At 48.5% G+C, this 25,717-nt stretch overlaps 1 protein-coding gene across 2 annotated transcripts in view; it reads right to left on the bottom strand.

The window, feature by feature from the left end:
* LOC126278597 (sodium-coupled monocarboxylate transporter 1-like) overlaps window positions 1–25,717 on the bottom strand; it is a 228,106-nt gene that overhangs the window by 94,007 nt on the left and 108,382 nt on the right. For both annotated transcript variants that reach the window (XM_049978819.1, XM_049978818.1), the window contains exons 7-9: window positions 24,097–24,251; window positions 19,203–19,343; window positions 8,007–8,115 (exon numbers count right to left, since the gene is read on the bottom strand). In XM_049978819.1, coding sequence (XP_049834776.1) covers window positions 8,007–8,115; window positions 19,203–19,343; window positions 24,097–24,251 — 405 coding nt within the window. The remainder of the gene's footprint in view (window positions 1–8,006; window positions 8,116–19,202; window positions 19,344–24,096; window positions 24,252–25,717) is intronic.

Raw genomic sequence — 25,717 nt, 5'->3', positions numbered from 1 at the left:
CTCACTTATCAGAACCTTTTCAACAGGATCATATTCGCCTCTTTTGTGCTCCGATACGAGTATTCTTACGCTGGTTTAAAATTTCGATACTTTACTTACGTGAAACTGAAATAGTGCAAACTAATTTTATACTTCAGACCTGGTTTTTCGTGCACAAAAATTTTTCAGGTACATCAGTACTACAACATAGGGTTCCCACAACCCTTTGATTGTAATGGAGACGTTTTACAGCATATTCTCTGTGTTATGCCACTTTGTGAACTACGTTTTCTCCTCACACCGGATTTTATATGTGTATTTTACGTGTGCAGTAGGGTAATTTTGAACCTCTATATCTCGGAAACGGACGTGATATCAATGAACTTTTCAAGGTTGTTCGACATCGGGATCCTAGGAATATATCGCAAAAATTACAGCTGTCGGCTGTGAATACCCGTCTTGGAATCCGCGGTCCGGTTTTGTTACCCAAAAATCATGTTTTTGAGACGTTTCTCAATAAAAAACAAAGATTTTTTTAAAACTGGAGGACGGTAGTTCTAGATAAATGCCTAGACATGCATCATTGAAATTTGAGCAATTTTCCACGGTTAGTTGTTTACGTATCCGCTGTTGACGTCGAAAAAAATGGTAAAAAACATAGTTTTAAAGTTTTATCAGGAACCGCCCATTAACTAAACGGTACATCCTTAAATCCCTAAGGCGCACCCTATACTACATCTAATGCCAAAAGAACCAACCGATTTTCTCCGTTCGCCTAAGCCAGAGGAAGTGTGTAATATTCAAACTTTGACCCTGTTGTTGTTGTTGTTGTTGTTGTTGGGATGTTTAAGGGGGACTAAACAGCTAAGGTCATCAGTCCCCCATTCCAAAAAACCGGCGAAACAAAATTTACGGAACAGGTAAAACCCCAAGGGGGGAGGAGACGCCCCTCCCCCCAGTCACTGAAAGAACACCAATGTGTCAGCGAACACTAGAGACAAGAAGAGTACAGACGAACACTGGACAGAAAGAAACGGAAGAAAATAAGAGGGTCGGAGACTGGTTGACTGACCATGGGTACAAAAATTGGGAAAGAGTCAACCATCCGAATACCATTAAAATCTGCAACCAATGAGACACTCGAGGACAAGATACACAGAAAGGGAAAGGGACAGGTCCCCCCTAAATGGAACCATAAAAAGGACTACCACGAATAAAATTTAAAACGTCGTCAGCCATGGAGGCATCGTCGCATAAAACCAAAGGCAACGTGCCCGGGAGATTAAAAGTCTGCCGGAGGATGCGCAGGCAGGGACACTCCAACAAAATGTGGGCGACCGTCAACCGGGACCCACACTGACACAGGGGGGGATCCTCCTGACGCAAAAGATGTCCGTGCGTCAGGTAGGTATGGCCGATGCGGAGCCGACACAGGACGACAGAGTCCCTGCGAGAAGCCCGCAGGGAGGACTGCCACACATCGGTCGTCTCCTTGACAGCCCGCAGTTTATTCGGAGAAGTCAGGCTACGCCACTCGTCACGCCACATCTGAAGCACCTTACGGCGCAACGCCAGCTGCAAATCATGAGCCGGGAGGCCGATCGCCAAAGTGGGGGCGTCGACCGCCCCTTTGGCCAGCCTGTCGACACGTTCATTCCCCGGGATGCCAACGTGACCTGGCGTCCAAACAAAGACCACCGAACGACCAGAGCGGGTAATGGCAAAAACAGACTCCTGAATAAAGGATACCAGAGGACAAGAGGTATAGCAGCGGTCGATAGCCTGGAGGCTGCTCAGGGAGTCACTGCAGATGACGATGGACGTACCTGAGCAGGAACGCATATGCTCAAGAGCGCGCAATATGGCCACCAGCTCTGCAGTAAAAATACTGCAGCCAGCCGGCAAGGAGCGCTGTTCAACATGGGCAGCGTGAGCAAAAGCGTAGGCAGGACGACCATCCACCAGGGAACCATCAGTGTAGACAGGCTCACAGCCTGAAAACGAGGCGACGAGCGCAAGAAAACGGTGACGGAGGGCCACATGCGGAACCGAGTCCTTGGGTTCCCGTGCCAAGTCCAGGCGGACGGACGGACGGGTCCGACACCAGGGAGGCGTGGGTGCACAGGCCCGGAAGGGCGGCAGAAGAGGGAACGACCCCAGTTCCGACAGCAGGGACTGGACACGGACAGCTATGGAAAGCCCAGACCTAGGTCGCCGGTCGGGCAGAGGGAGGACCCTGGCAGGGAAAAGCAGGCGATGATTGGGATGGCCCGGTGAGCAATGCACATGGACAGCATAGTCGGCGAGCAGTCGGTGGCGGTGAATCCGCAGCGGGGGAACCCCGGCCTCCACCAGCAGACTATCCACGGGGCTCGTACGGAAAGCACCAGTTGCAAGCCGAACCCCACAGTGGTGTATGGGGTCCAACAACGTCAACACTGAGGGCGATGCAGACCCATAGGCCAGGCTCCCATAATCAAGCCTGGACTGCACAAGGGCTCTGTACAATCGCAACAGCGTGCTGCGATCTGCACCCCAAGACGCATGGCTCAGGCAGCGGAGGGCGTTGAGGTGCTGCCAGCACTTTTGCTTCAGCTGAGTAATATGAGGAACCCATGTGAGCCGGGCATCAAAGACGAGTCCTAAGAAGCGGCTAGTGTCCACCACTTCAAGTAGGTGACCGTCGAGGTAAAGTTCCGGATGAGGGTGGACCGTCCGACGCCTGCAGAAGTGCATAACTCGAGTCTTGGCCGCAGAGAACTGAAATCCATGAGTCAGAGCCCATGATGCCGCCTTGCGAACGGCTGCTTGCAGCCTGCGTTCGGCGACTCCCGTAGTCGTTGAGCTAAATGAGATGCAGAAGTCGTCGGCATACAAAGAAGGAGACACCGACGACCCCACAGCTGCAGCCAGACCATTAATGGCCACTAGAAATAAGGAAACGCTCAATACCGAGCCCTGCGGGACCCCATTTTCCTGTATATAAGATGAACTAGAGGCGGCACCGACTTGCACCCGGAAAGATCGGCGCAATAAAAAGTTTTGAAGAAAAGCTGGAAGCTGACCACGAAGACCCCACTCGCGCAACGTAGCAAGGATGTGATGCCTCCATGTTGTGTCATATGCCTTCCGCAGATCAAAAAATACAGCAACGAGATGCTGACGGCGGGAAAAGGCCGTACGGATAGCAGATTCCAGCCGCACCAAATTGTCCGCAGCAGACCGGCCCTGACGGAAGCCACCCTGGGATGGAGCGAGGAGACCGCGCGACTCAAGGACCCAACACAAACGCCGCCCCACCATACGTTCGAGCAATTTGCACAAAACGTTGGTTAGTGTAATGGGGCGATAGCCGTCCACCGCCAGAGGGTCCGCACCGGGCTTCAAGATGGGAACGATAACACCCTCTCGCCATTGCGACGGGGACACGCCCTCGCTCCAAATGCGGTTAAAGATGGTGAGGATGTGTCTCTGGCAGTCCCTGGAGAGATGCTTCAGCATCTGCGCGTGGATGCAGTCCGGTCCTGGCGCTGTATCAGGGCAATTGGCGAGGGCAGCAAGGAATTCCCTCTCGCTGAAAGGAGCATTGTATTTTTCAGAACGACGTGTGTGGAACGATAACGGCGTCCGCTCGGCGCGCTCCTTTAGAGAGCGAAAGGCAGGAGGGTAAGTTGCAGTCGCAGAGCTCGTAGCAAAGTGCGTGGCAAGGTGGTCAGCAATGGTGGCGGCGTCCGTGCAGACAGCGCCATCCAGGGAGATTCCAGGGACACCCATAGGGGTCTGGTATCCATAAATCCGCCGGATGCGGGACCACACGAGCGACGGGGAGACACGGGAGCCCAAGGATGAAATGTACCTCTCCCAGCATTCCTGCTTACGCCGTGCAATAAGACGACGGGCCAAGGCACGGAGCTTCTTAAAGGCGATGAGGGTCTCCAGAGACGGGTGCCGCTTATGACACTGGAGAGCCCGCCTACGGTCGCGAATAGCCTCAGCAATCTCCGGCGACCACCAGGGGACAGACTTCCTCCGAGGGAGTCCAGAAGAGCGAGGGATGGCAGTCTCGGCCGCAGAAATAATTGACGAGGTCAAGACACGGACCACCTCGTCAATGTCACCCTGTGGGAGAGAAGCAATGGTGGCAGCGGAAGTAAAAGCCGGCCAGTCAGCCCTGTTGAGAGCCCAGCGGGGCAGGCGACCAGAAGAATGACACTGGGGCAGTGACAAATAGATGGGAAAATGGTCACTACCACACAGGTCAGGATGCACTCTCCAGTGAAGGGATGGGAGAAGTCCGGGGCTGCAAAGAGAGAGATCGATGGCCGAGAACGAGCCATGGGCCACACTGAAATGCGTGGGAGCACCGGTGTTCAATAGGCTAAGGTCGAGCTGAGCCAACACATGCTCCACAGCGCGACCACGGTCATCGGAGACAGTCCCACCCCATAGAGGGTTGTGGGCATTGAAATCGCCCAGAAGCAGCAATGGCGGCGGGAGTTGAGCCAGCAGCGCAGCCAAGACATGTCGGGGGAGTTGCCCATATGGAGGAATGTAAACAGAGCAAACAGTAATAGCCGGCGAGAGCTCAATCCTGACAGCGACTGCCTCTAAAGGCGTCAGAAGGGGTACTGGTGAGCTACAGACAGAGTGGTGAACAAAGAGGCAAACTCCACCTGAAGCTCGTTGACAGTCAGCGCGGTTCTTATAGTATCCCCGATAGCCGCGAAGGGCAGGGATCCGCATTGCTGGAAACCAAGTTTCCTGAAGAGCAATGCACAGAACAGGGGAAACACTCAAAAGCATCCGGAGCTCAGGCAGGTGGCGGAAATAACCGCCGCAATTCCACTGGAGAATGGAAGCAGGAAGGGACTGGGAGGGCGTTAAGTCCACTAAGAGGCAGACGGCGCCGCAGAGTCAACGGCCGCCACCGAGCGAGAGTCAGCTGTGTCCATAGGAGACGTCCCCGAGGGTTCCGTGAGGGCGAGATCCGCGGCAGAGGCGAGGATCTCCACCGCATCCCCAGAGCCAGAGCTATTGACAGCAGGCGGTACTGAAACTGCCGGAGCGTCCTTCTTCTTGGACACGTTCCGGTCCTTCTTCTCGCGTCTGTCCTTTGGCTTAGAGGGCTGGGAGAGTTTCTCTGAAGGAGCGTCGAAGGCTGACGACGACGCAGAAGCCCTACGACCAGCAGGTGGATGAACCTTCAGCCACTGGCTGACATCCGGCGGGGTAGCAGAAGAAACGGAAGAAGGGAGGGCCCCGAGGGACCCCTTCCGCGAGAGAGGAGCCGGCAGAGACGACGCCGGCGGAGACGACGCCGGCAGAGAAGGGGGAGGGGGAGGGGGAGGGATCGAGCCCCCTGGTTTTGGAGCAGATGTCACTCCTGAAGCATGTGCGGGGGGAGTGACAGAAGGGGGTTTGCCCCCAACTGCTAAGGGGGCAACAGAGGAAGGCTTGCCCCCAGACACAAGGGGGGCAGACAGAGATGGACGGCCCCGAGGGCCAACTGAAGGCGGCACAGAGGAGGCGACAACTGCCGCCCGCGAGGGCGACGACAACGTAGCTGCAGCATAAGAAGTTTGAAGAGGGACAGGATGCAACCTTTCAAATTTCAGTGTTGCCTCGCGATAAGTAAGCCGGTCCAGGGTCTTAAATTCCATAATCTTCCGCTCCTTATGAAGAACGGGGCAGTCCGGCGAGCATGGAGAGTGGTGTTCCCCACAGTTGACACAGACAGGCGGAGGCGCACATGGAGAATCGGGATGGGAGGGGCGTCCGCAATCTCGACATGTGGCACTGGATGGGCAACGGGAGGACATATGCCCAAACTTCCAGCACTGGAAGCACCGCATCGGGGGAGGGACGTATGGCTTGACGTCACAACGGTAAACCATTACCTTGACCTTCTCAGGCAATACAGCACCCTCGAAGGCCAAGATAAAGGCACCGGTGGCCACCCTGTTGGTCTTGGGTCCTCTGTGCACACGACGGACAAAATGCACACCACGTCGTTCCAAGTCAGCTCTCAGCTCGTCATCGGACTGTAACAAGAGGTCGCGATGGTAAATAATCCCCTGGACCATATTTAAGCTACTGTGGGGAGTGACGGTAACAGGGACATCTCCCAGCTTATCACACAAGAGCAACGCCCGTGACTGGGCTGGGGAGGCCGTCTTGAGGAGGATGGACCCATTCCTCATTTTAGACAAACCCGCCACTTCCCCAAACTTATCCTCCAGGTGTTCCACAAAAAACATAGGCTTTGTCGAAAGAAAGGAGTCACCATCACTTCTGCTGCAGACAAGGTATTGTGGTACATAAGGCTCCTGCTTGGCAAAAGATCTGCGTCCCTCCCATGGCGCAGCCAACGAGGGGAACGACTGAGGATCATATTGTGCAGCATCGAATTCAATTTTACCTCGCTTAGAGACGCTGGTGGCAGTGCGGCCACCAGCTTGCTGAGATTTATTGCGCTTCATTGCGCCACATCCGCCCAGATGCCACCTACTCCGAACGAGGGCTCTCCCCAAGGGCGCCACCCAGCCAAAGCAACGGGTACCTGGCCGATATCCCATTGCCCGGAGTCCCCGTGCCCCAGACAAGATGGGCACATACTCCTTGGCATGCATGGGGAGGAAACAGCTCTGGCATCTGTAGTGCGATCCCTGCGTGGTCAGGGGGCTACCACCAAGAGGGTACATGACGACCCCACCACAACGGACTGGCTACCGTGCTGGATTTTAGGTGTTGAAAGGGTCCACAATTGCCGTGGGCGCTAAGAAGGGGATTGCGCACAAGACGAGGAGGCAACCCAGAAGACATGGGGTGTAAATCCCTCCACACGACAATAGATAGCATGCAATATGGAGGTGCACGATGGACCAATAGAAAAACACCACGTAAGGCGTCCTTCCCCAAATGGCACGCACTAACAACGGAAATTTTGAAAATGGCAGGTCAAACCCAAGTGGGGACCATCACATAAGGCCGAAACTTTGAAGACTCCTTTTAGTCGCCTCTTACGACAGGCAGGAATACCGCGGGCCTATTCGTACCCCCGAACCCGCAGGGGGGAAACTTTGACCCTGTGCTATAGGATAGATACGATAAGACGATCCATCTGTTGGATATACAAATGGTTCCTAGTCCAAGGGCTAAACAAAAGACTTGATCCTACCTTTCTACCATCAACAGAAGCAGAGGTATGAGCCCTGGAGAAATCCCGTTTTTAAGCGCGGCGTTTTTGAACATATTGGTAGTAATAATAATGAAAAAAATAATCGTAAAAATCTATTCAGCGTATTGTGTACATTATTAACATGTATTGAGAGTTTTATTCCCAGGTTCCTATTCTAGATGATGTAAATTTGTTTATCATATTCCTCGTGCTATACTAGAGCCAGAAACATTAAATGATCATAAAATATAAAAAAAATGGTTATGAGGGATGGCATGAAAAGTACAATGTAAAAGGAAAGAAAGATTGTTACAAAAGGTCCGAGTAAACTTCGATGGGGTATGCCTGAAGTACCTTCTACATCTTTGACGACTCTTTGTCCAAGATAACAAGCCGCATCTTTCCTACCAAGAAATCCTCAATGCTGTCATAAATTTTGTTTGATTTCTCCTGTGGTCGTTCTATCGTTCAGAGTCAAATGCTTTTCGGAAATCAAGTGGCTGTGTCGGTTACTTTCAAGATGTCATACGAAGTTATGAGTACACTTGACGACTGATTTGAGTCGACAATATCACTCCATCATCTAACAAAATGAATTTTAATTAATGATTAGGCCTACAAATTGCAGCCGTCTGATTTTGCTTCGAAACCCGCTGAACATTAAAAATGGAGGATATTACCTTTTATTTATAAGGACCTCCTTATGGTGGAGAACTCCGCCCCCCCCCCTCCAATGTTTTTAATATTTCTTGCGTATTACATCGTGATATTTTAATGACAGCGGTATCCTGCGGGGTAGTGACTGCCGTTAGGAGGTGTGACTTAGTCTACTAGTCGAAACGGCGCATACCTTGGTGGTGAGTGGGTCGCAGTCGAAGTACCTGGCGTACATGAGCAGGCCACAGTAGGAACAGATGAGCACCAGGCACATGGACCCCACTGTGAAGATGCACAGAGCTCTGTGAGCAGAACAGAAAACACCGTCACCGTCGTGGATGATGACTCATCAGATTGCTGGGCTACATATTTCCGTTTCAGAAGATATCTATACAGAAACGAGAACATAGGAGGGCGTGCTGTAAAGTAATGTCTCCGAATTTGTTACGTGAAAACTTTTAAATCTTTTTAAATAAAACGAATGTTACTAACATTCTACATCTTTATCCTTCAAGTCCATACATTTGCGATTGAGATGCCGTGCTAATCCCGCAGCACAGGACAGGTAGTTTATACAACTTTATTTATTTGACCAAACATTACAAGAGCCAAGAAAATTTAAAAAAACATAGCATTAATTTTTGGAACTTAATAACCGGCTGAATACGCCATTCAATCTCATGCCTTAACGGCAAGACCACTTTAATTTAAAATCGGCTGAAAGCCAATAACTTAAAACTCAAACCAAAATCAGAACGCCTTACCTTAAAACCGTTCTTTAATTAGACTGAAGGCCCGAAGAGTCTGACACCTTAAGAGCAAAACAACTAATTCAAAATCGACTGAAGGTCCATCACTTAAGACTCAACAAAATTAAATTTTTAAAAAGGCCAAAGGCCTTACTTAAAACAGTTCTTTAAATTAGGCTGAAGGTTCAAATAATCTTACGCCTTAAGGGCAAAACAAACTTAATTTAAAAATCGGATAGAAGCCATACATATGCAAACAACAAGGACAAATAAGAAAAGACAGTACACCCAACGGCGCTCAGAAGTTTCCGAGAGTCGGCTTGGAATTCCACACTAACGTTCGCTTAGGTGAGACAGGCAGTCGGCCCAACCATTCTCGATTCGACGACGACCCAACCGACAGACATTCAACGGACCCACCGACAAGATAACTTCCGCTCCACCCGACCAGCACACAACAACGTAGAAGGTATTGGCGCCCACAGCCAATTATACATTGAACTACACACTGTGCTGGACAGCGACAACACGGTGAGGAAAATACACTGCCTGAATTTACGTCAACGGCCAGGGCAGGTAACCGGAAAGTTAACGGCCTCAAGGCAGAAGATTCCGCTGGTGCACTTCTATTCAAAATAACCAAGTACAGTTAAACTCCAGCAGAAGTTGGCTAAAATTTACCAACTTGAAAACACACGTTGTTGCTCGCGGGAGTGACCCAACAGCCGACCTCGAAATCCAAACGACACAATATGAACAGTCGTGACTTGCTGGTAGATGAAGTCAAAACTCAACTTTCGTGTCCACGATCGGTGAGCCACGGACCTCGTAGCAATGGGAACAGCACCACACACTCCGACCGCGCGGTCTGGGCCAAACTACGCGCCGTGGAGAATTCCTCGCTGTCCCACGCCAACCGACCAACTGCCCAGGCCCGGAAATGGTGAAAGGAACAAATACACGTCCGCCGATGGGACGACCAACCAACGGTCGCCCCGCTCCAATGTCCCTCCGTCGGGCAGTTCATGTGTGTCGCCAGTGGTCGGCGAGCACTGGCTGGCTGTCGGCGCCTCACCGGCGCTCCGTCCCCCGACTTCGCTGCTGGTCCGTCCCGAACTGACCGCCAGACACACGACGAGCCGGAAAGACTACCGATCGCTCCAGAGATGGTACGACAGTGCACTTATCGATACGCGCTGCTGCTGCCGCTCACGGGCAAGTAAGGTAGGAAGTTAGTGACGCCAGTAAATGCAATAAGAAATCGAGGCGGCAGTACCGTAATAGAAGATGACAAGCAATGAGTGGGATGAACGCGAGCCGTGCACGGCTCAGCGATCTTCTGTCGCTAGAGAAAGAGTGTGCTGTTAACGAGTTTCGAAACCGAAGAGTTCGTTCGCACATGGAGCACCTTCTCCTTCAGTAGGACAATGCGAGACCACACACGAGCGCTGCGACCTCTGCCACATTCAGAAGCATCGCGTTCACTGTTATACATCGTTCTCCATACTGGCCGACTTGGCCCCATCCAAATTTCATCTGTTTGCTAAACTTAACGAACACCTTCGAGAACTTCACTTTGATAGAGATGAAACTGTGCACGCAAGGTAAAGGTGTGGATCCGTCAACGAAGTCAAACATTTTGTAGTGAAGGTGTCAACAAAGTTGTCACTCGTCGAGAGAAATGTGTTTGGACAAGAAGAGAATAGAAGCTATCTAAATGTGGTGCTGCAGAAGAATGCTAAAGATTAGATGGGTAGATCACATAACTAATGAGGAAGTATTGAATAGGATTGGGGAAGAGAGAAGTTTGTGGCACAACTTGACCAGGAGAAGGGATCGGTTGGTAGGACATGTTCTGACAAGGGAATGGTCAGACTTGTCATGCCGAAACATGTATTGGTTTTTTTTAGCACTGTTATTTACTGTGCAAAAGGTCCGTATGCAAAATTGTAGCTGCTGACATGAACTGGAAGTCACCTAAAAAAAATCACGAACATGGCTGTGTTTCCTGCTTGGCGCTTGCAGTGACATCTAACAACGTCTATGATTCGCAGGGTTGTCATATGTCGTCTGTAAATGAAGTGAATGTTCTTGGTGCACAAAAAACCTAAATTTTGAACATTGTATCAATATTTCGCATGTTCGCGACGTGTTCTAAACCGTATATTTATTTGTGTGTATTTCATAGCTATTTGGAAAGAATGTTCTAGATAACATATCAGCCATATTTGTCAACGAATGTTTAATTTTCATGTGATCGCTTTCACTGGGGAATCAGTTCTCTCACAGCTGTGGCAAGAGAGCGGCGCGTAGCTAACGCCACCTTGTCCCTAGATGGCGTTGGTATAATGTAGCGAGAGAGGTCAGGGTTGTACAAGAGGCAGTCATAAGCGCGTAAAACATGCGACATTAATGTCTTCCTTCTTAAAATTGTTTACAGACTTCCAGGTCATGTCAGCAGCTAAAATTCTGCATACAGACTTCTTGAAATGTTACCTCACAGTGGTACAAAAAGCAACAAAGGTTTCGACATGACAAGTTTGACCATTCACTTGTGAGTCATCAAGGGATCACCAATTTAGTATTGGAGGGCAGCGTGGAGGGTAAAAATCGTAGGGGAGACCAAGAGATGAATACACTAAGCAGTTTCAGAAGGATGTAGGTTGCAGTAGGCACTGGGAGATGAAGAAGCTTGCACAGGATAGGGTAGCATGGAGAGCTGCATCAAACAGTCTCAGGACTGAAGACCACAACAACAACAACAACAACAACAACTGCATCCTTTCTTCCTATGGCCCTCCACTGCAGAAAGTCTGGTTGGCGTCTTCTCTGCGCTATACTGCACCGTCTGTGGCTGTGTGCACAGCGATTGTGGGTGTGAGGCTATCCGACAAACACTACCCCGTTTAGTAGGTGTCGTGATGTCATTGTTGGCGTGGTTGCCCGTCGGTGCAGAACACGATCGTACGGATATCTATTGACAGTTTGTATGAATATATCGTGAATTAGACGCACAAGGGAGAAATAGTGTTTCTTTTCTTTAATTTTGAACACTAGTGTATATTCCCGTACAGGGGAGACAGTTTACTTGAAAGTCATTTGTGCGGTGTCGGCTTATAAATACGGTATTTCAGTGCCTTTGTTATTCCGAAGTACGACGATACCGGGCAAGCGACTTTCAGGTAAAACATCGTACCTGTACGGGAATAAACATAATGGATGTACGAGTACAGGCTGTAGGCGCGTGGTTGAAGACGTATGCAAGTTTGTGTCTGGCCGTGATTCGTGCACGGATAGCCAACTGATAAGGCGACCGCTAGCGATAAGCGATAACTCCAGGTTAGAGTCCTAGTCTGGCACAAATTTCTACAGCTGGTGGTTGTTCATATTCGCAAATGCGAATACATTTAATGTATTTCATAACGGCTGCAGTCACCACAGTGTTTGGTCCTTTGGACATGCATGTATATCCAAAGTAACTTTGCATCGCAATTCGGAATAACATAGCCACTGCAACATTGTATCTATTGCTATGGTGGCTCTCGTTGTTTGCGCGAATGCGATAGTTGCAACTATCATGGTGCCTGTACTAAAGCTTTACAAACAGGTGTAGAGTTGTGCAATGCACAGCCGTCACATCAAAGGTAATAGAGAAAGCTACGAAATGGTGCACACAGTGATCGACTGGAGCGGTCAGTATTCTAGGATTTCCCAACCGAAACTCTTTTTTGCTATAAATGACATAAAACCATTGTACGTGCCCACGATTATTATCACTAGTCAATATAATTGTCAGTATTGATCACTATTTATATTTTTATTTAAAAAAAATATACACCTTAACGAGTTTCGGCTATACGCATCATCAGAACCACATTTAAAATTATGTGTGGCCATACATTCTGGGGCTAGGGCATGGTATAATACTAAAACTACATACCCCTTCTCCATATCCAATTTACCAAGGCAAATTCAACAGGAAAAATAATGATATCAACAGTGTTGTCGTAAGCGAACACCTGACCGCACCATTGTTTACTGTGACGCCTATGGCGAATTGGGGAATCTACCGAGATAAACCATCCACACTACGAATTTCTTTGCTGTCACGAATGGTGGACGGCAGTAGACAATATCACTAACAACATTTCCGACATGAAAATAATTGCCAGGGTATGACAATTACAAAACCCTCTCCCCTCAAGCCCCCTTGGCACAATAGTAGCAGCAGTGAAAGTGATAGCGCGATTGCGAACATGAATATGTGGTGTTAACCAGTGTTGTGGAAGCTGTCACGTATTATAAACAGGCACGCCAGTCGGTCAGTTCCATATCTCTCAGGAAGTCTCAGTACTTACAGTGGAGTTCAGTGTGATACTAGTAAAGTAAAGTAGTGAACAATTCAAAAGTTGGGGATTTTCTCTGCCTCGTGATGGCTGGGTATTGTGTGATGTCCTTAGGTTAGTTAGGTTTAAGTAGTTCTAAGTTCTAGGGGACTGATGACCGTAGATGTTAAGTCCCATAGTGCTCAGAGCCATTTGAACCATTTTAGCCAATTCAAAAGTTGTTTTGCACATCACAGTGCTTTACTAGGCATAGTCCTGTTGGAGATGATATTATGCTGTTGTCTTCCTCCGACCTTTCAGCAGACTTAAAACTAAAACTGAACTCCGGCTGAAGAGGCTTTGGAAGGCCTAACGGTACTGACCAACCGCTGTGTCATCTGGTGCCGCCAGCCAGAGTGGCCGAGCGGTTCTAGACGCTTCAGTCCAGAACCGCGCGACCGCTACAGTTGCAGGTTCGAATCCTGCCTCGGCCATGGATGTGTGTAAGTATAAGTACTTTTAAGTTCTAGGGGACTGATGACCTCAGAAGTTAAGTCCCATAGTGCTCAGAGCCATTTGAACCAATCATCTGGTGCCCATAGCATCACTGGATGCGGATATGGAGGGGCGTGTGGTCAGCACACCACTCTCCTAGCCATTGTCAGATTTCGTGACCGGAGCCGCTACTTCTCGATCAAGTATCTCCTCAATTTGCCTCACAAGGGCTGGGTGCACCCCGCTTGCCAACAGCGCTCGGGAGACTGGACAGTTACCCATCCAAATGCTAGGCAAGCCCTACAGTGCTTAACTTTGGTGATCTGACGGGGGCTTGCAGTTAAACGTGGATTCCGATCCAAGGTGCAACTCCAAGTCTTCGGCCTAGAATCTCATTTACTAGAGTAGAACTGTCGTCAGTGATGAGTTCCGCTTCGAACTGAGCCCCGATGACCATTGAGGACGGGTCTGGAGGCGCTCTGGAGAGCAATGGGATGTCACCCTGACTGTCGCCCGCCGTACGGCTCGACAACCAGTAGTGATAGTCTTTGCCATTTCATTTCATAGCAAGGTCCTTTCGTTGTCATCCTCGTCACCCCTACAACACATTGGTACGTCGACAATATTGTACACACCGTTTCGGTGCCCTTCGTGGCAAGCAGGCCTAAGCTTACATTCCAGCAAGATAATACCCACTTGCACATGGTGAGGGTTTCTACTGCCTCCGTGCATGTTTGCCAAGCCCTACCTTGGCCAACAAGATCGGCAGATATCTCCCCAGTTGAGTACATCTGGAGCATTATGGGCAGGTCCCTCCAACAATTTCGAGATTTTAACGATCTGACGCGCCAATTTATCAGCGCTTGGCACAATATCCCCCAGCAGGACATCAATCAACTCTTTCAATCATTGCAATAACTGCTTGCATAGGAGCTTAATTTGGTCAATTTGTGAAGCTCTTTCTCTTGAATAAATCATTCAGATTTTCTGGAATTGTAATCATTTTTTTTGACTTTAAATGTACATCACATCTGCTTATTTCTGTACCATTGGGATAATTTCTTCGTGGTGCGTTGTTTTTTTTTCTAGTGTTCATGGGGACGCTGCAAACAGTCTAGATTATCTTAGCTAGGCTGTTTTCTAAGACCAAAAAATTGTAGTGTGTGGTAAAGCAGAGGTGCTACCGCAATATGTTACGATACTATTCCAGAGCATATAAAGCAATGTACACTCATGCTCATAAATTAAGGATAATTGCAGAATGTGGTGCCACACAACGTGGCACTACACAAAACTGGCGCTAATAGCATAGGCACACAGAGAACACACTCGGCACAGTTCTGTAAGTCCACGGTATTGGTGATCAGTTGAGAAATCCGTCCCGAAACACATGTGCTACAAAACGCCACTGTTTCCTGCGCATGTACCCCAACATCAATATGGGATATGATCACCATGCACACTTACACAGGCCGCACAATGGGTTGGCATACTCTGGATCAGGTGGTCGAGCAGCTGCTGGGGCATAAGCCTTCCATTCTTGCACCGGTGCCTGTCGGAGCTCCTGAAGTGTCCTATGGGTGTAAAGACGTGCAGCGATACGTAGACTGAGAGCATCCCAGACGTGCTCGATGGGGTTTAGGTCTGGAGAACAGGCAGGCCACTCCATTCGCCTGATATCTTCTGTTTCAAGGTACTCCTCCACGATGGCAGCTCGGTGGGGCCGTGCGTTATAACCCATCAGGAGGAAGGTGGGACCCACTGCACCCCTGAAAATGCGGACATACTGGTGCAAAATGGCGTTCCGATACACCTGACCTGTTACAGTTCCTCTGTCAAAGATATGCAGGGGTGTACGTGCACCAATCATAATCCCACCCCACACCACCAAACCACGACCTCCATACAGGTCCCTTTCAAGGACATTAAAGTGTATGTATCTGGTTCCTGGTTCACTCCAGATGAAAACCCGGCGAGAACCACTGTTCACACTATACCTGGACTCGTCCGTGAACGTAACCTGGGACCACTGTTCGTATGACTATGTACTGTGTTCTTGACACCAGGCTTTATGGGCTCTCCTGTGACCAGGAGTCAGTGGAATGCACCTTGCAGGTATCCGGGCGAATAAACAAGGTCTGCTCAGTCGTCTGTGGACTGTGTGTCTGGAGACAACTGTTCCAGTGGCTGCGGTAAGGTCTCGAGCAAGGCTACCTGCAGTACTCCGTGGTCGTCTGCGGACACTAATGGTGAGATATCGGTCTTCTTGTGGTGTTGTACACTGTGGACGTCCCTTACTGTAGCCCCTGGACACGTTTCCTGTCTGCTGGAATCGTTGCCATAATCCTGAGATTTCACTTTGTGGCACACAGAGGGCCCGTGCTACGACCTGCTGTGTTTGTCCAGCCTCCAGTCGCCCTAGTATTCTATCCCTCATAACGTTATCCATATGTGTTCTTTGAGCCATTTTCAACACACAGTCACCATTAGCACGTCTGAAAACGTCTGCACACTTACTTACTGCGCCGTACTCTTGACACGCACCAACACACTTCTGCGTATGTGGACTGCTGCCAGCGCCACCGTGCGACGACCGCAGGTCAAATTTGCACCGCATGGTCATACCCGACATGATTTAAACCCGCAAACCGCCTACCAGAGCGTCGTTTCACCATGTATCAGCATTATCCTTAATTTATGAGCATGAGTGTATATACCCTCCTGGAAATTGAAATAAGAACACCGTCAATTCATTGTCCCAGAAAGGGGAAACTTTATTGAAACATTCCTGGGGTCAGGTACATCACATGAGCACACTGACAGAACCACAGACACATAGACACAGGCAACAGAGCATGCACAATGACGCACTAGTACAGTGTATATCCACCTTTCGCAGCAATGCAGGCTGCTATTCTCCCATGGAGACGATCGTAGAGATGCTGGATGTAGTCCTGTGGAACGGCTTGCCATGCCATTTCCACCTGGCGCCTCAGTTGGACCAGCGTTCGTGCTGGACGTGCAGACCGCGTCAGACGACGCTTCATCCAGTCCCAAACATGCTCAATGGGGGACAGATCCGTAGGTCTTGCTGGCCAGGGTAGTTGACTTACACCTTCTAGAGCACGTTGGGTGGCACGGTATACATGCGGACGTGCATTGTCCTGTTGGAACAGCAAGTTCCCTTGCCGGTCTAGGAATGGTAGAACGATGGGTTCGATGACGGTTTGGATGTACCGTGCACTATTCAGTGTCCCCTCGACGATCACCAGAGGTGTACGGCCAGTGTAGGAGATCGCTCCCCACACCATGATGCCGGGTGTTCGCCCTGTGTGCCTCGGTCATATGCAGTCCTGATTGTGGCTCTCACCTACACGGCGCCAAACACGCATACGACCATCATTGGTACCAAGGCAGAAGCGACTCTCATCGCTGAAGACGACACGTCTCCATTCGTCCCTCCATTCACGCCTGTCGCGACACCACTGGAGGCGGGCTGCACGATGTTGGGGCGTGAGCGGAAGACGGCCTAACGGTGTGCGGGACCGTAGCCCAGCTTCATGGAGACGGTTGCGAATGGTCCTCGCCGATACCCCAGGAACAACAGTGTCCCTAATTTGCTGGGAAGTGGCGGTGCGGTCCCCTACGGCACTGCGTAGGATCCTACGGTCTTGGCGTGCATCCGTGCGTCGCTGCGGTCCGGTCCCAGGACGATGGGCACGTGCACCTTCCGCCGACCACTGGCGACAACATCGATGTACTGTGGAGACCTCACGCCCCACGTGTTGAGCAATTCGGCGGTACGTCCACCCGGCCTCCCGCATGCCCACTATACGCCCTCGCTCAAAGTCCGTCAACTGCACATACGGTTCACATCCACGCTGTCGCGGCATGCTACCAGTGTTAAAGACTGCGATGGAGCTCCGTATGGCACGGCAAACTGGCTGACACTGACGGCGGCGGTGCACAAATGCTGCGCAGCTAGCGCCATTCGACGGCCAACACCGCGGTTCCTGGTGTGTCCGCTGTGCCGTGCGTGTGGTCATTGCTTGTACAGCCCTCTCGCAGTGTCCGGAGCAAGTATGGTGGGTCTGACACACCGGTGTCAATGTGTTCTTTTTTCCATTTCCAGGAGTGTATAAGGGACAGTTTTCTATTTCACTGCTTGTATCCTTCGTCTGTTGAACTATGTTTATAATGCTTCTTATCGTTAAATTGTATTTGTGCAGTACTCATCCATTCCTTGCAAATTTTCGTCTACTTTACTTTTAGCCAATGCATATACACAAATCTCAGTTCATATTACTTAGGCCTGTGTGGTGATACACACCACTCCAGAGAAGTGAAGCGTATAGGATTGTTACTGACAAGTGACACTCTCGAACGAAAACTATAAAATAAAGTAAGAAAGAGCACAGATGTCGTATGGTACCGATATTTTTATTTGCTCGTGGCGAGTCATCACGAGGGACGAGGGGTGTCATCGTGAGAGGAAACATCTTCTTGTGAGCGAAAGTGTAAGTTCCGAGGATAGATCAACTGCTTTGCAGAGACTCAGAAGTTCCAAGAGGCTATGTAGACACTTTTGACAACGACGTTTACTCTGTGTTAGAAAATAGGTGACATGTTCTTTTAATTTTCATTCGTTGCTTCGTGTCTGGACTCCAAGGTGGAATGTTAATGTTTGCAAGAGGTCCTGTTGTAATCTGTATGAAAATGCATATTTGAAGAGTTAATAGATGAGTTATGGATCCAAGATGACCTTCCAATGTTATTTAATGGAAGTTTGGTTTTGTAGTATAGTTTTTATGAACAGCAACGGAAGTTCCTTACAAGAGATGACGATCAAGATGATATGAAGGTAACACACGTTAATAATTCAAGAACGATAGAATCCTTCACTTGTAACACATAATATTTTTTGTATTATTTAATAATAATAATAATAATAATTGTTATTATTATTATTTAGATAATGTTATTAATTACTTACTGTAACAGTTGTTATTATTATTATAAAGCTAATGTTATTAATTACTTACTGTAACAGTTCTAAGAAACTTGTTATCTCAACTTATAATATGCTTATAATGTAAATATAAACAATGAGACTGAATTCAACAATAAGTACGCAAGCAAAACGTTTGATCTGTAAAAGACTTGCAATTTATGGGAAGCTAAATCTGGATGACTATGGCTTATCAGAATCACGTTCCCCCAAAATACGAATTTGTTTTGCTAGCCACAAGGCACATTAAATGAAAGCGAATAAAACGTTCTAGGTTTCTTTTCCTCGTCAGATCGGTGTAAAAATCCAAACAATGATCACCTGCATCGTTTTCGCCTGAAATGTGGCTGTTGTTGTTATAACCTCTTATAGCCCATAGTTTGTGAATGGTCAATATACATCGCCATTACGGCACGCTGTCAGAGACTGTATCTGGTTCTGCGCTGGTGATGCATAATCTCTGGCGGCATGACGTCATGATGATGTACGCCGACCAATCATAAGCTGCCATTGGGCTACAAAATATCACCACAAAAGCAGCCACCAGGCACGATAGTTAGTTACTCTTGACGAAGACGATGGAGATCTTGGTCGAATGTTTGAGCTGTTTGCTCCGATTTGACACGAAAAAAAGGGACAGTGTTCTATACAAGAATTTCGATGCGAGAATAGTTATACGTTACTGTGAAACAAGATAACTGCGGTGGAAACGTTTGGCTGGTATTTTCCTAGCAACACTGGACGAATCACGACAGACTCGTTAATTGCAAGAGATTTGTTGCACCATTGTTCGATTAAGTCCGTGTAGTTACCTGTTAGCCTTGGAGAGCGAGGGCAGTGACATGTAGCGCTGTATCATCATCTGGTGGATGCCAGACACTGCCAGCCAATGTATTGCACCTCCTAGAACGAGGCTGGGCAGCGCTGTGCGAACTGTAGGGTCAGGATCCAGGCTATGGGCAAAAGGAAAGAAAGCCACCTCTTTTTTTTGTTTTTGTAATAGTTTAGATTTTATCACGAAAAATGCTGCAACTGTAAATTATAAGAACTATTTATTACAACAGTCTCAGTTGCAAACTATCACAAATGATAACTAGTTTTGGTCATATTATGATCATCTTCAGATCTATAAATAAATAAATAGGGATAACATACACTAATGGCCATTAAAATTGCTACACCAAAAAGAAATGCAGATGATAAACGGGTACTCATTGGACAAATATATTATACTAGAACTGACATGCGATTACATTTTCACGCAATTTGGGTACATAGATCTTGAGAAATCAGTACCCAGAACAACCACCTCTGGCCGTAATAACGGCGTTGATACCCGTGGGCATTGAATGGGGTGTACAGGTACAGTTGCCCATGCAGCTTCAACACGATACCACAGTTCATCACTAGTAGTGACTGGCATATTGTGACGAGCCAGTTGCTCGGCCGCCATTGACCAGCCATGGACTCCGAGCTGATAGTCCATGCTGCTGCAAACGTCGTCGAACTGTTCTTGCAGATGGTTGTTGTCTTGCAAACGGCCCCATCTGTTGACTCAGGGATCGAGACGTGGCTGCACGATCCGTTACAGCCATGCGGATAAAATGCCTGTCATCTCGACTGCTAGTGATACGAGGCCGTTGGGATCCAGCACGGCGTTAAGTATTACCTTCATGAACCCACCGATTCCATATTCTGCTAACAGTCATTGGGTCTCGACCAACGCGAGCAGCAATGTCGCGATACGATAAACCGCAATCGCGATAGGCTACAATCCGACCTTTATCAAAGTCGGAAACGTGATGGTACGCATTTCTCCTCCTTACACGAGGCATCACAACAACGTTCCATCAGGCAACGCCCGTCAACTGCTGTTTGTGTATGAGAAATCGTTTGGAAACTTTCCTCATTTTAGCACGTTCTAGGTGTCGTCACCGGCGCCAACCTTGTGTGAATGCTCTGAAAAGCCAATCATTTGCATATTACGGCATCTTCTTCCTGTCGGTTAAATCTCGCGTCTGTAGCACGTCATGTTCAAAATGGTTCAAATGGCTCTGAGCACTATGGGACTCAACTGCTGTGGTCATTAGTCCCCTAGAACTTAGAACTACTTAAACCTAACTAACCGAAGAACATCACACACATCCATGCCCGAGGCAGGATTCGAACCTGCGACCGTAGCAGTCGCACGGTTCCGGACTGCGCGCCTAGAACCGCGAGACCACCGCGGCCAGCAGCACGTCATGTTCGTGGTGTAGCAATTTTAATGGGCAGCAGTATATTATTACCATCTAGACCGTTGTTTTAACCCAGCTGTATCACTAGACCACTGTTATTCCTTTGGACCATGTTGCCCAGAGTTATCATTCTAAAGTTGTGTAAGTCGAGTGTTGGTGATATAATTGTGAAGTGTAAACGAGAAGAAACAACCACAGATAAATGAAAACCATGCTGAGCTCGCGTAGTGACGGGCAGAGACTGAGGAGCGTTGCAAAGAGCGCTTGTAAAAAATCACACGAAGCCACTCTATAGTTCCAAAGCATTACCAGCAGCCTAGCTAGCACAGCGCCGGCCACGGCCTGCCAGACTTCATGCGTGCACCGTGTGAGGGCCATTTGTGGTGCAAAGCGCGGCCTGTCGCTCGGCTGTGCTCAGTCCTCGGAAGTATGCGGAACAGCTTGACATTTCATATAGCACTGCAGTGAGGCATTTTGCGGTTGGCGCAACACTCTGAGTTCAGAAGAGTCGTGGTGTCAGCGCTATTTATCCTTCTCTATTTGTTCGTTGCATGAAGGACGTTCACAGGTCGAGTGGCTGTTTGCACAAGAAGAGGCAGTCTAGCGATCTATCTTCACAGTCGTTTAAAATCATTGGAAAGGATAGAAGAGAGGGATGAGAATTCTCAATTAGCATAAGTGTCAGGTACTGCTAATTTTCTATAAAATGACATTACAGCACTATACTGAAGAAAGAATTTAGAACATTTAGGTGGCATTGAAAGAATAAAACATTACAGTGATCGAGAGATGGGATTCGTTGTTCTGTACATCAGGCAGCACTTTATGCTAAATTTGTAGGCATGGAGCACTTGAAGAAATTGATGGTATAAATACTGAAATTTCTGAAGTCGCACTCATTATTCCATATTTAGTTGCAAGAGTTTTCACTGGAAATGAAGCAAGAGTATGGAGACTTCATATATTCCTGCAAAGTACTTTGGTTAAGTCAAAGGGTATCAGTCGAACGATTGTCGATTGAAATGTCGCTAATGTTGAATTTATGAAAGAAAAAGAAGTGCAGGAACGAAAATTAGAACATCAGGAATGGAAGGAATGGATTGTAGACCTCGCATTTTAATGGACTCGACTACACACTGCCCACAGTAGACATTGCAAGGTAACTTCTTTCTATCTTGATGGAGATGCATTAAAAAAAAAAAAGACATCGCGCTGTACAAGGGACTTATTCTGGCACAGTCCAGTTCTTTAAGTTCAGTGATGTTAAAGAAAGTGAGAGGCTTGAAGAATTCATTGCAGCCTTGCAAGAATTACAATGGTAATTTTATAAAGGTTTTGAGGACACTGTCAATCTTACAGCTACTGTTTTTGAGCTATTTTTGAGACCGTGCCCCTGTATGTGCAGATGTAACTGATTGGCCTGCAAGGCAATTCCAGTTTTGCGTTAAAACTGTCCAGGTCATCTATATTGCTTTTCTGGATAGGTTTTCCAAGTCTCCATAATAAGTATGCAAAAGTGATATAAAATTTCGATCGACATATTTGTGTGAAAGACCTTTCCTCGATTACCAAAATAAATAAGTCACGATTACGTGGCAACTTAAGTGTGAAATTCTGTAAAATTGTCTGTGTATGCCCGTGTGCCAACAGTTTGTATCAGATAAAAATTGTATTACGTCTTCAGCGCGCCAAAAAAATTGTTTAATACAGAAACTTGTTTAGCTTGTGATCTATGATGCTGAGAAATATGAATTATTAAACCAAGTCATCTGCAGTACGACTGTACTGCCATTTAAATGCGGCGCGTTCGCAGTCTTCCCCTGTTCCCCATCGCGCTCAGGCAGCGCGGTGTGGTGGTGGGAGCAGTGTGAAGCGTGGCTGAGTGCTTTGGCGATCGGACCCCGGCATGGACCGCAAGCAGAAATCTTGGCCACCTGTGAGCCAGCACAATGATTGTGCTTAGTGAATTAAAAAGAATGGGGTACAATAAGCCACACGTTTCTGTAAGTGATAATTAATGTGATGTAAAGAGTGCTTTCATTAGACAGTGGATGACTGAAAGCGAGTGATTTGTAGTGATGAATCATGCTATACTTTGTGACATTCCGACGGAAGGGTTTGGGTTTGTTAAGTTCCTCGAGAACATTATCTGCCGCCAAGTGTAGTGCCAACGCTGAAGAATGGTGGTGCTATTAAACTACAAGGAATATCTTTCGTCGTCAGACTAGGCTCCCGTTACTACATTTAAGAAAATGCTGAATGCGGAAGGATATGAACACATTTGTTGTCGTGTTATTGTTTTCTGTGTACAGTAGAGGAACTATTGTTATAGGAGAAAGACAATACCTCTCTCATACAGCAGCATCTGTGGGTCAGTAGTTTGTGGATAACAACATTCCCGAAATGGGGTGGCCTGCGCATAATCCCGACCTGAACCCCATGGAACACCTTTGGTATGAGCTATAAAGTCGACTTTGGTGCATATTCCTGCGTCCAATACCACTACATTCTCTGGTTTCGGCTCTTGAGGAAGAATGGGCTGCCATTCTTCCACAGATATTCAGACATTTGAAAGTTTCCTTAGTAGAGTTCAAGACATCAAAAATGCGGAGGGGGGGACACACTATATGTCTGCTAATAGGTGTCCATATAATTTTGATCAGATGATGCATGTAACGTGACAGTTAGAGTTCGGTCCTGTCACCCACAGCTCCATACAGCGTGCATCGTGGAATAATCTAATGTAGCCGGCCGCTGTGGATGAGCGGTTCTAGGCGCTTCAGTCTGGAACAGTGCTGCTGCTACGGTCGCAGCTTCGAATCCTGCCTCGGGCATGGATGTGTGTGATGTCCTTAGGTTAGTTAGGTTTAAATAGTTCTAATTCTAGGGGACTGATGACCTCAGATGTTAAGTCGAAATGGCTCTGAGCACTATGGGACTTAACATCTGAGGTCATCAGTCCCCTAGAACTTAGAACTACTTAAACCTAACTAACCTAAGGACATCACACACATCCATGCCCGAGGCAGGATTCGAACCTGCGACCGTAGCAGTCGCACGGTTCCGGACTGAAGCGCCTAGAACAGCTTGGCCACAAAGATGTTACGTCCCATAGTGCTTAGAGCCATTTGAACCATTTTTAATCTAATGCTGAGTCAGCCTTTTTACTTAAAAGCTGTCACCTGGTAGGGCAGAATCTTGAAGGTTCCACTTTGTTTGGTCTGTGCCATGTCGATAACATACGAAATAATGACTCCACTTGCGCTGTTTAATGCCACTTTAATGCAGCGTTAAACTGCCAAAGTAGAGTTACTGTTTTATATATTATCGACACGACTCTGAAAGCGAAAATGGGACCCTTCAGTTACGAAAGACAGGTAAAAATATACATCTAGAGCTCTTAGCCGTCATTGGCCACTTTCTGTCTACACTGTGTAGGTTCCCTAGGCGAGGCCAGAGACGCACTCACACTGGAGGCTCTATGCGTCCCGACTCGAGGTTGCGACTCCAGACGACGCCGAAGCCGCCGACGTCGGCGGTGCCCTTGAAGATAACCAGCAGCACGCCGCCGAACATGAACACCGTCTGCACCACGTCCGTCCACACCACCGCCTTGATGCCACCCTGTGAGCCAAACAGAAGTACACTTGATGGGATGAACAAATGTGCAGGTTTTAACAAAGGGTCGTACCATCCTCACAACGCTGCAGCAAAAGAGGTCCAATCGTTCTTTCAATCACACATCGTGTACCGCGAACCCATTCATGAAATAGAGTGTTGAACGGGGTGGAACGTTCAAGTTCTATAGGTTTTTCAAGAGTGTGAAGTTGGAGGTTCATATCTTTTAAAAAGTTGGCCGCTGCTGCTGCTGTGGCGTGAATAGACAAACTCTGAGTCTGAGATATTATTATCGCGAGTAGTAGCGAGCGAACAGTTGTTGAGAGCATCATTCGATTTCTGTATAAAAACAAACACAGGAGTAGTTGTATCAGTAGTTGTGACGATACACTGCACTCTGCATGGATCGCAGAATTTCTTTTCAATTACACTCCTGGAAATGGAAAAAAGAACACATTGACACCGGTGTGTCAGACCCACCATACTTGCTTCGGACACTGCGAGAGGGCTGTACAAGCAATGATCACACGCACGGCACAGCGGACACACTAGGAACCGCGGTGTTGGCCGTCGAATGGCGCTAGCTGCGCAGCATTTGTGCACCGCCGCCGTCAGTGTCAGCCAGTTTGCCGTGGCATACGGAGCTCCATCGCAGTCTTTAACACTGGTAGCATGCCGCGACAGCGTGGACGTGAACCGTATGTGCAGTTGACGGACTTTGAGCGAGGGCGTATAGTGGGCATGCGGGAGGCCGGGTGGACGTACCGCCGAATTGCTCAACACGTGGGGCGTGAGGTCTCCACAGTACATCGATGTTGTCGCCAGTGGTCGGCGGAAGGTGCACGTGGCCGTCGACCTGGGACCGGACCGCAGCGACGCACGGATGCACGCCAAGACCGTAGGATCCTACGCAGTGCCGTAGGGGACCGCATCGCCACTTACCAGCAAATTAGGGACACTGTTGCTCCTGGGGTATCGGCGAGGACCATTCGCAACCGTCTCCATGAAGCTGGGCTACGGTCCCGCACACCGTTAGGCCGTCTTCCGCTCACGCCCCAACATCGTGCAGCCCGCCTCCAGTGGTGTCGCGACAGGCGTGAATGGAGGGACGAATGGAGACGTGTCGTCTTCAGCGATGAGAGTCGCTTCTGCCTTGGTACCAATGATGGTCGTATGCGTGTTTGGCGCCGTGCAGGTGAGCGCCACAATCAGGACTGCATACGACCGAGGCACACAGGGCCAACACCCGGCATCATAGTGTGGGGAGCGATCTCCTACACTGGCCGTACACCTCTGGTGATCGTCGAGGGGACACTGAATAGTGCACGGTACATCCAAACCGTCATCGAACCCATCGTTCTACCATTCTTAGACCGGCAAGGGAACTTGCTGTTCCAACAGGACAATGCACATCCGCATGTATCCCGTGCCACCCAACGTGCTCTAGAAGGTGTAAGTCAACTACCCTGGCC

This window comes from Schistocerca gregaria, chromosome 6, assembly GCF_023897955.1.
Source record: "Schistocerca gregaria isolate iqSchGreg1 chromosome 6, iqSchGreg1.2, whole genome shotgun sequence".
NCBI classification, from domain to species: domain Eukaryota; kingdom Metazoa; phylum Arthropoda; class Insecta; order Orthoptera; family Acrididae; genus Schistocerca; species Schistocerca gregaria.
Note: the sequence above shows the minus strand (reverse complement) of the source record. Positions and strands in the feature narration are given on the sequence as shown.